Genomic DNA, 11,955 nt, shown 5'->3' with positions numbered 1-11,955 from the left:
TGATCTAGACCAGAGAGGTAGTATATATCAGATTAGGATCATAATAAAGAGCTGGTGATCTAGACCAGAGAGGTAGTATATATCAGATTAGGATCATAATTAAGAGCTGGTGATCTAGACCAGAGGGGTAGTATATATCAGATTAGGATCATAATTAAGAGCTGGTGATCTAGACCAGAGAGGTAGTATATATCACAAAAGCAGGTACAGACCTAAGCTCTTGAGTCCCTTCATCCTCTCTCTGAGCACGCTGTTCTCTTCCAGTAGTAGTCTGTAGCTTCCCCCTCCACCGCTGCTGCCCTCCTCTCTGGCCTTAGCCTCGCCCCCGCCTGGGTCATAGATACGATAGGGCCCTTTTCCTTCCATTGCCACTGATTCACTTACCAGGCATGGTGCTGGGAACTGGAGGAACAACAGAACAGAAACGTCAATAGGAAAGAACCAATAGAAAAAAGAGGGGCAGAGATGTGTGGGAGGTTTCAGTTAGGGAATGTGTTTTGACTCAGTAACTTTTGTGACAGTATGGGGAAATAGGCTCATGTCATGTTTACCGTTTGTCATGGGAGGAACCTAGACTTCAGTAGCCAGATCCCAGATCTGTTTTTGCTATCACATCAACTCCTTGGAATGGCAATGAGTGACAAGGAGTTGACTAACTGATCTGGGACCAGGCTAAGTCAATAGCTATATCACACAAGGCTAAGGGGGAAACTAATAGACATTGAGATGTTTAGCCTACCATAACAAAATGCATACCACATACAAGAGGACACGTACTAACCTCATACAAGAGGACACGTACTAACCTCATACAAGAGGACACGTACTAACCTCATACAAGAGGGAACGTACTAACCTCATACAAGAGGGAACGTACTAACCTCATACAAGAGGGAACGTACTAACCTCATACAAGAGGGAACGTACTAACCTCATACAAGAGGAAACGTACTAACCTCATACAAGAGGAAACGTACTAACCTCATACAAGAGGAAACGTACTAACCTCATACAAGAGGAAACGTACTAACCTCATACAAGAGGAAACGTACTAACCTCATACAAGAGGAAACGTACTAACCTCATACAAGAGGAAACGTACTAACCTCATACAAGAGGAAACGTACTAACCTCATACAAGAGGAAACGTACTAACCTCATACAAGAGGAAACGTACTAACCTCATACAAGAGGAAACGTACTAACCTCATACAAGAGGAAACGTACTAACCTCATACAAGAGGAAACGTACTAACCTCATACAAGAGGAAACGTACTAACCTCATACAAGAGGAAACGTACTAACCTCATACAAGAGGAAACGTACTAACCTCATACAAGAGGAAACGTACTAACCTCATACAAGAGGAAACGTACTAACCTCATACAAGAGGAAACGTACTAACCTCATACAAGAGGAAACGTACTAACCTCATACAAGAGGAAACGTACTAACCTCATACAAGAGGAAACGTACTAACCTCATACAAGAGGAAACGTACTAACCTCATACAAGAGGAAACGTACTAACCTCATACAAGAGGAAACGTACTAACCTCATACAAGAGGAAACGTACTAACCTCATACAAGAGGAAACGTACTAACCTCATACAAGAGGAAACGTACTAACCTCATACAAGAGGAAACGTACTAACCTCATACAAGAGGAAACGTACTAACCTCATACAAGAGGAAACGTACTAACCTCATACAAGAGGAAACGTACTAACCTCATACAAGAGGAAACGTACTAACCTCATACAAGAGGAAACGTACTAACCTCATACAAGAGGAAACGTACTAACCTCATACTACCTAATACAGGAGAAGTACTAACCTCATACTACCTAATACAGGAGAAGTACTAACCTCATACTACCTAATACAGGAGAAGTACTAACCTCATACTACCTAATACAGGAGAAGTACTAACCTCATACTACCTAATACAGGAGAAGTACTAACCTCATACTACCTAATACAGGAGAAGTACTAACCTCATACTACCTAATACAGGAGAAGTACTAACCTCATACTACCTAATACAGGAGAAGTACTAACCTCATACTACCTAATACAGGAGAAGTACTAACCTCATACTACCTAATACAGGAGAAGTACTAACCTCATACTACCTAATACAGGAGAAATACTAACCTCATACTACCTAATACAGGAGAAGTACTAACCTCATACTACCTAATACAGGAGAAGTACTAACCTCATACTACCTAATACAGGAGAAGTACTAACCTCATACTACCTAATACAGGAGAAGTACTAACCTCATACTACCTAATACAGGAGAAGTACTAACCTCATACTACCTAATACAGGAGAAGTACTAACCTCATACTACCTAATACAGGAGAAGTACTAACCTCATACTACCTAATACAGGAGAAGTACTAACCTCATACTACCTAATACAGGAGAAGTACTAACCTCATACTACCTAATACAGGAGAAGTACTAACCTCATACTACCTAATACAGGAGAAGTACTAACCTCATACTACCTAATACAGGAGAAGTACTAACCTCATACTACCTAATACAGGAGAAGTACTAACCTCATACTACCTAATACAGGAGAAGTACTAACCTCATACTACCTAATACAGGAGAAGTACTAACCTCATACTACCTAATACAGGAGAAGTACTAACCTCATACTACCTAATACAGGAGAAGTACTAACCTCATACTACCTAATACAGGAGAAGTACTAACCTCATACTACCTAATACAGGAGAAGTACTAACCTCATACTACCTAATACAGGAGAAGTACTAACCTCATACTACCTAATACAGGAGAAGTACTAACCTCATACTACCTAATACAGGAGAAGTACTAACCTCATACTACCTAATACAGGAGAAGTACTAACCTCATACTACCTAATACAGGAGAAGTACTAACCTCATACTACCTAATACAGGAGAAGTACTAACCTCATACTACCTAATACAGGAGAAGTACTAACCTCATACTACCTAATACAGGAGAAGTACTAACCTCATACTACCTAATACAGGAGAAGTACTAACCTCATACTACCTAATACAGGAGAAGTACTAACCTCATACTACCTAATACAGGAGAAGTACTAACCTTATACTACCTAATACAGGAGAAGTACTAACCTTATACTACCTAATACAGGAGAAGTACTAACCTTATACAGGGGGAGAAGTTTGGTTATATAACAAGCATTGTGTTGGTTCCCCACCCTAAACCATTTACAAAGTAAAGAGTCTTTAACACCACCATCAAAAGGGAATTTCTGCAAAAGCTATTTCGAGACACAATCATTTGAATTTGTAACATACACACACTGATGTTATCAATCAATGACTTGAACACAAGGATGTAACAATGCCACACTGGAGAATGCCGCTTAGAAAAATGACCATGCAATATTTAAACTGAACTTCCAACCAGACAGATGAGAAACAAAGACATTGTACAGAAACCATTTAAGATTTAAAAGACCCTTGCTAGTGCAGTCGACATCCGCTGCAAAATATAATAATTAAATGAAAGACAAGACATTCTTTTGGAAAACTTCACCATTCAAACCAATTGAAGCTGGATGTTGTCATGAGATGTGATGACATCAACCTAACGTTACGACGACAACACCACATCATGATCCAACTCACTCTGGCGTCTTTTCGGCCTCTCTTTCTTTCTTCGTTCATTATTGATTAGAAGAGACGGCTAAAGTATCCAGTCCAGAAAAGATAAAGGTCCCTGATTAGATGACAAGCGAGAACAACATCTCTCGCGGTTCAGTAGTTAGTAGCGACATCCGACAGTTACACTAGCTTAACTAATGTTAATGACTAGCCACGAAGCTAGCTAACGTTAGTCATCAGTTGCTATGCTAGGATGCTGGAAAACCGTCAGCTAACAATTAGGACATCAGACTGTTTAGCAAGCTAACATGATGCTTACTTGAACGATAGCTAATTAATATTATCGTTAGCTAGCTATCTGTCAAAGTATTCCTACAAGATAACCTGGCTAACCCGTTAGCTAGTATTTGCATGACAATCAGCTAACATGACAGAATATATCTTACAGATAACTAACTAACGTTAACTAGCCATTTGCTACGCATCAAAACCAGTGTGTTTCCTGATAACGTAGCTAGCCAGCTTTAAATACATTTCATGGTAACCAAAGAACAAAGAGATCGTTGGGTTGTATTTGCTACCTTTCTGCTTCAGTGGCTCCTTCGATTTGCCCAGACACCAATTGCGGAAGTGGTCTCTGCTGTAACCTGGGAAAGTCCACCTCGCTCTCGTCTGATGTAAACAGCTGTGGTTGACAACCGGGCGGACCAATGCAGACGCTTGACACAGACTGGTTTAATCTTTAAAGAGACAGTGCAGGGTTTTGCTCCAAACCTTGGTAATGTAGGGATTGGGGGGGGGGGGGGGGGGGGGGGGGGGGCATGCACGACTACAGTCAGAGCAAGGCTTTGACCGGTTACCAGGGCTTCAAAGCTAGTTGAAACAATAACAGAGTAGACAACACGCCTCTGCCTCTGGTATGGACCTGGAGTCATGTAACCATTCTCAAATTCATAGACAGAGCTATAGATGCAAGGACTGACCATCCATGATATAACTTAATCGATTTTTCATTTGATTTGATCACAATTATAGTTTTAACCATGTTATGAGTCTATACAGTGTTTGTTTACTTTTAAGTTGTTTACAAACATTGGAGTAAAACAAGTTTATATTTCGGGTTCTGATGGGGTACAACAGTTTATTTATAAATTGTATTCTTCAAGAATCAATGGTTATATATCATTAATTTATTAGTCCAAAAAATGATGTAACAACTAAGGATTCTAGCTGTTAGCTCCACACCTCTAGGCAGAGGCTGTAGTACAGTCACATAGACTTCTCTACTCCTTTACAGCTCCACACCTCTAGGCAGAGGCTGTAGTACAGTCACACAGACTTCACTAACCCTTTACAGCTCCACACCTCTAGACAGAGGCTGTAGTACAGTCACACAGACTTCACTACTCCTTTACAGCTCCACACCTCTAGACAGAGGCTGTAGTACAGTCACACAGACTTCACTACTCCTTTACAGCTCCACACCTCTAGACAGAGGCTGTTGTACAGTCACACAGACTTCACTACTCCTTTACAGCTCCACACCTCTAGACAGAGGCTGTTGTACAGTCACACAGACTTCACTACTCCTTTACAGCTGCACCCCTCTAGACAGAGGCTGTTGTACAGTCACACAGACTTCATTACTCCTTTAAAAGCTCCACACCGCTAGACAGAGGCTGTAGTACAGTCACACAGACTTCACTACTCCTTTACAGCTGCACCCCTCTAGACAGAGGCTGTTGTACAGTCACACAGACTTCACTACTCCTTTAAAAGCTCTACAAAAGGCTGAATTATTATTTCCATGATGTTCTATCTGTGCACATATGAACTTTGGAACAACCTTAATAAAACTGCCAACACCAGCATGCATAGGCTTACTGCAGATAGTTTTCAGCTGCTCAGTTATTTTCAAAGATTGGAATCTCATGATGGGTGACCTCCAAACACTAGATGCAACCAAAACCAATAATGAAAATACAATAAGGCCTAAACATGAACTGCTATTGACAAAAAAAAAGGTGAGACAGTGCGTCTGTACCATAGAGATAGATAGAGCACTCATTTTTGTATCTGTTCCATTATGGCGTCTGTGACAGCATGGGCAGCGCCATTGAGGCTATCTCCATTTTGAAGACGTACATTTTCTTCTTCACGATTGGCTGATCCCTCCTGATGACCCGGTTGGACATGAGTCCTACAGAGTCACAAGCAGGGATCAGCCAAGGAAGTTGGAAGTCCCACCTAGTTGACTACGTTAAAATGGTGGAAGCCCTAAATTGAGCTGGCCATGCTAATACAGCCTTTTGGCCACTAGAGGCCTCTCTCATTCTCTATGGTCTGTAGGACCCATTGGACACCATATTCAGGGTTGAGGAGTAATGTAATCTGATTACAAAAAACCATTAAGTGTAATCAGTTACATTACCAGCAAACATATTGTAATCAGATTATCGATACTTTTGAAAAACTAGATTATTACTTCTTGGATTACTTTTAAATTCTGAAAGGATGTTTTCTAAATGACATTCAATTCAGCATTGAAAAAAAGCGCAAGTTTAAGTTTGTTCCACCTCAGCGAATCTGACTACAAATCAGGGACCACTATGATAACATACCAAATGTGTTTTATGGATCCTTTTTATCTTCTAATTAATACCTCTTAAAGGGAAGGCCATCTGAAAGTAATCAGATTACGTTACTGAGTTTGGGTAATCCAAAATTGACATTACTGATTACAATTTTGGACAGGTGACTAGAAACTGTAACGGATTACATTTAGAAAGTAACCTAGCCAACCCTGGCCATAACCAGCACTCCAAGCTAACCTTAAGGCCTACAAGACTGAACAACTTTGTTTGCGGTGTGGGGGCGACACAACAGTTTACTCATGTCAGGCCAGGTAACCATCACAATGGTTAAAACTTGGCACACTGCTATCTTTTCATACTTCCCTTTCCATCAAACCCAGTCGTGTGTCACGCAGACAACCTAGGTTCAAACCCAGTTGGGACTAAAGACAGTGTTAGCCCGCTGACCTAAAGCTTAATCAAATCTGTTTTTCGACAACATTAATCTTCTAGCGCTGCAAAAATTCACATTTGGCGTTACGTAACCAACAAAACATGTTTATATTGTTAAACAAGAAAAACATAAAAATGTTGTCTTGTTAAACAAGAGTAATTTTGTTTTATTGCTTATCTTGAACATCGGCTCACTGGTTTAGAATAGAGTAGAATAGAGTACAGTAGAGCAGAATAAAGTAGAATAGAGTACAGCAAAGTAAAATAGAGTACAATAGAGTACAATAGAGCAGAATAAAGTAGAATAGAGTACAGCAAAGTAAAATAGAGTAGAATAGAGTACAGTAGAGCACAATAAAGTAGAATAGAGTACAGTAGAGCAGAATAAAGTAGAATAGAGTACAGCAAAGTAAAATAGAGTACAATAGAGTACAATAGAGCAGAATAAAGTAGAATAGAGTACAGCAAAGTAAAATAGAGTAGAATAGAGTACAGTAGAGCAGAATAAAGTAGAATAGAGTACAGTAGAGCAGAATAAAGTAGAATAGAGTACAGCAAAGTAAAATAGAGTAGAATAGAGTACAGTAGAGCAGAATAGAGTACATTAGAGTAGAATAGAGTAGAATAGAGTACAGTAGAGCAGGATAGAGTACAGTAAAGTATAATAGAATAGAATAGAGTACAGTAGAGTAGAGTAGAATAGAGTACAGTAGAGTAGAGTACAGTAGAGTAGAATAGAGTACAGTAAAGTAGAATAGAGTACAGTAAAGTAAAATATAATATAATAGAGTACAGTAGAGTAGAATAGAGTAGAATATAGAACAGTAGAGCAGGATAGAGTACAGTAAAGTATAGTAGAATAGAGTACGGTAGAGTATAATAGAATAGAGTACAGTAGAGTAGAATAGAGTACAGTAGAGTATAATAGAATAGAGTATAATATAGTACAGTAGAGCAGGATAGAGTACAGTAAAGTATAATAGAATAGAGTACAGTAGAGTAGAGTAGAATAGAGTACAGTAGAGTAGAATAGAGTAGAGTACAGTAGAGTAGAATAGAATACAGTAAAGTAGAATAGAGTACAGTAGAGCAGAATAAAGTAGAATAGAGTACAGCAAAGTAAAATAGAGTACAATAGAGTACAATAGAGCAGAATAAAGTAGAATAGAGTACAGCAAAGTAAAATAGAGTAGAATAGAGTACAGTAGAGCAGAATAAAGTAGAATAGAGTACAGTAGAGCAGAATAAAGTAGAATAGAGTACAGCAAAGTAAAATAGAGTAGAATAGAGTACAGTAGAGCAGAATAAAGTAGAATAGAGTACAGTAGAGCAGAATAAAGTAGAATAGAGTACAGCAAAGTAAAATAGAGTAGAATAGAGTACAGTAGAGCAGAATAGAGTAGAATAGAGTACAGTAAAGTAAAATAGAGTAGAATAGAGTACAGTAGAGCAGAATAGAGTAGAATAGAGTACAGTAAAGTAAAATAGAGTAGAATAGAGTACAGTAAAGTAAAATAGAATAGAGTAGAATAGAGTAGAATAGAGTACATTAGAGTAGAATAGAGTAGAATAGAGTACAGTAGAGCAGGATAGAGTACAGTAAAGTATAATAGAATAGAATAGAGTACAGTAGAGTAGAATAGAGTACAGTAGAGTAGAATAGAGTAGAGTACAGTAGAGTAGAATAGAGTACAGTAAAGTAGAATAGAGTACAGTAAAGTAAAATATAATATAATAGAGTACAGTAGAGTAGAATAGAGTAGAATAGAGAACAGTAGAGCAGGATAGAGTACAGTAAAGTATAGTAGAATAGAGTACGGTAGAGTATAATAGAATAGAGTACAGTAGAGTAGAATAGAGTACAGTAGAGTATAATAGAATAGAGTATAATATAGTACAGTAGAGCAGGATAGAGTACAGTAAAGTATAATAGAATAGAGTACAGTAGAGTAGAGTAGAATAGAGTAGAATAGAGTACAGTAGAGTAGAATAGAGTAGAGTACAGTAGAGTAGAATAGAATACAGTAAAGTAGAATAGAGTACAGTAAAGTAAAATATAATAGAGTACAGTAGAGTAGAATAGAGTAGAATAGAGAACAGTAGAGGAGGATAGAGTACAGTAAAGTATAGTAGAATAGAGTACGGTAGAGTATAATAGAATAGAGTACAGTAGAGTAGAATAGAGTACAGTAGAGTATAATAGAATAGAGTATAATATAGTACAGTAGAGTAGAATAGAGTACAGTAAAGTAAAATAGAGTAGAATAGAGTACAGTAGAGTATAATAGAATAAAGTACAGTAGAGTAGAATAGAGTACAGTAAAGTAGAATAGAATATATTAGGATAGAGTACAGTAGAGTATAATAGAATAGAGTAGAATAGAGTACAGTAGAGTAGAATAGAATAGAGTAGAATAGAGTACAGTAGAGTATAATAGAATAGAGTAGAATAGAGTACAGTAGAGTATAATAGAATAGAGTACAGTATAGTATAATAGAATAGAGTAGAATAGAGTACAGTAGAGTAGAATCGAATAGAGTAGAATAGAGTACAGTAAAGTAAAATAGAGTAGAATAGAGCACATTAGAGCAGAATAGAGTAGAATAGAGTACAGTAAAGTACAATAGAGTAGAATAGAGTACAGTAAAGTAAAATAGAATAGAGTACAGTAGAGTAGAATAGAGTACAGTAGAATAGAGTACAGTAGAGCAGGATAGAGTACAGTAAAGTATAATAGAATAGAGTACAGTAGAGTAGAGTAGAATAGAGTACAGTACAGTAGAGTAGAATAGAGTACAGTACAGTAGAGTAGAATAGAGTACAGTAAAGTAGAATAGAGTACAGTAAAGTAAAATATAATAGAGTACAGTAGAGTAGAATAGAGTACAGTAGAGCAGGATAGAGTACAGTAAAGTATAGTAGAATAGAGTACGGTAGAGTATAATAGAATATAGTAGAATAGAGTACAGTAGAGTACAGTGGAGTAGAATAGAGTAGAGTAGAGTATAATAGAATAGAGTACAGTGGAGTACAGGAGAGTATAATAGAATAGAGTAGAATAGAGTACAGTAGAGTAGAATAGAGTAGATGGAGCCAGATCTAACACAAATCTCCAATCTCTATTTAAATATTTATTTTAGTCCAGGACTCAGATTCATCTGTCTGGGTGGATACTGGCCCTTGATCTAGTGGGCCCTGGGCATGTGAGAAGTGGGTCGTCAGTTATGAGAAAACATCGAAAATCACATACAATTGTCTTTCTTAATTTGTGTCGTTGGAGGACGATTTGGGTCATGGGAGGACGGTCAGTTTCTCTTTTCGGTCTTGAGCACTTTGGTCATTCAAGTGTCACAAAAACATTTAAATGAATATATTTGAAATATCAAAAGTTATCAAAAGTTATTTTCTTCTTTCTAGGAATGAACGTCAAAGAATTTGCTACAATACATGGCTCAATTTTTGGCTTCTCCTCAAGCACAAAATACTGTGAAAAGTCCACACCTGGACTGTAGCTTGGTTGGATATGTGCTGAATAGAAGGCCGGTCTGGAAAAGCTGGCTGATATTTGCACTGTTCAGTATAGGGTTTGTTTTTCATAACTCAGATTTACTGTTAATGCACACCAATAGTAACATGTTTATCATTTTTTATTTTGGAGTGATTACAGAAATGTCATGTTATAATTTCGGATGTGTTTTTTTTAAAACAACAAATATGACCTATAATTACTCCCATACTAAGGTTAGCCATTTAAAAAAAATCTAATCAGTAAAAGAGATATGACATCACATAAATGGAATTAAATGTTTTTATAACATATTACATTGGGGTGGCAGGTAGCCTAGTGGTTAGAGCGTTGGGCCAGTAACCGGAAAGGTTGCTAGATCGAATCCCCGAGCTGACAAGGTAAAAATCTGTCGTTCTGCCCCTGAACAAGGCAGTTAACCCACTGTTCCTAGGCCGTCATTGAAATGAGGAATTTGTTCTTAACTGACTTGCCTAGTTAAATAAACATCAAAACATTCATTTTAGATTACTGGAAGAGTATCATATTTATATTTTTGATGTATTTGTCTGAAATAATTAGAATTATATTCTAGATTAAATGAACCTTTTTAATATTAACAATCATTCACAAATCAAATTGCTTTTTTTTTTAAACTAACTTGATTCGCCCATGTACGCACATTAGAGGATTCATTCATCGTGACCAAGTCAGAGTCAAAAAGCCTCAACAAAGAACTCTTTATAACCTAGACAAACTATCTTATAACATCAAACAAAACGACATCTATATATACAATTTGGAAAAGAGCGAACAAACATAAACTCACCCACACATTGAGCGTGTGTCCGAGAGATGCATTTTAAGGAAATTGGTGAATAAGGGGGGGAAGCAATTTCAATGTTTTTAGAGAGACATGGGGAATTCCCACATAGAGAAAGGGCCTGATACAGTTAATAGCCTCAACAGAAGAGAACAGAGCAGAGCAGGGCGACCTGGGTTCCGTCTAACTGCGCAGTAGTGTAGTCTGGCCTAAAGTGAACAACACAACCAGAGAAACAGACACAGTCGATACTCTCAGTCTGCTACTGTATGTGTTAGTTATATTCTACACAGGAACACTAGAGTTGCAATGTACTCTTTGTGAATCAGAACTAAAGTGTGCTGGAAATTACATTAAATGTCTCTTTGCACATTTAGTTGAAATAACACAGAAATGAATGTCCATACAGTATAAGGCCTAATAACCAAGTTTAATCTCATTTATATTAAACTTGCATAGTTAAATAAAGGTTCAAAAAAATCTATGAATGTATAATAATTAACATGAAATAGGGATAATTTTGAGGTTGTAGTCTTTGTTTAAATGAGCAGTGTTGGGTGCAGTGCAGTTTAAATGAGCAGTGTTGGGCTGCTGCACGGTGCAGTTTAAATGAGCAGTGTTGGGTGCAGTGCAGTTTAAATGAGCAGTGTTGGGCTGCTGCACGGTGCAGTTTAAATGAGCAGTGTTGGGCTGCTGCAAGGTTCAGTTTAAATGAGCAGTGTTGGGCTGCTGCAAGGTTCAGTTTAAATGAGCAGTGTTGGGCTGCTGCAAGGTTCAGTTTAAATGAGCAGTGTTGGGTGCAGTGCAGTTTAAATGAGCAGTGTTGGGCTGCTGCACGGTGCAGTTTAAATGAGCAGTGTTGGGCTGCTGCAAGGTTCAGTTTAAATGAGCAGTGTTGGGTGCAGTGCAGTTTAAATGAGCAGTGTTGGGCTGCTGCACGGTGCAGTTTAAATGA

General features: G+C 37.8%; 1 protein-coding gene across 7 annotated transcripts in view; it reads right to left on the bottom strand.

Moving 5' to 3' along the window:
• The window catches only part of tnip1 (TNFAIP3 interacting protein 1), a 57,068-nt gene extending 45,952 nt beyond the window's left edge, over positions 1–11,116 (bottom strand). For 6 of the 7 annotated variants that reach the window (XM_038993433.1, XM_038993437.1, XM_038993440.1 and 3 more), the window contains exons 1-2: positions 4,227–4,328; positions 213–402 (exon numbers count right to left, since the gene is read on the bottom strand). In XM_038993433.1, the coding sequence (XP_038849361.1) occupies positions 213–366 (154 nt within the window). In that variant the 5' untranslated portion in view covers positions 367–402; positions 4,227–4,328. Of the gene's footprint in view, positions 1–212; positions 403–4,226; positions 4,329–11,006 lie in introns of those variants that run through there. The other variant, XM_038993435.1, reaches the window with a different exon arrangement.
• Between the last annotated feature and the right edge of the window lie 839 nt (positions 11,117–11,955).

Source organism: Salvelinus namaycush, chromosome 5 (assembly GCF_016432855.1).
Source record: "Salvelinus namaycush isolate Seneca chromosome 5, SaNama_1.0, whole genome shotgun sequence".
Lineage (NCBI taxonomy): Eukaryota > Metazoa > Chordata > Actinopteri > Salmoniformes > Salmonidae > Salvelinus > Salvelinus namaycush.
Note: the sequence above shows the minus strand (reverse complement) of the source record. Positions and strands in the feature narration are given on the sequence as shown.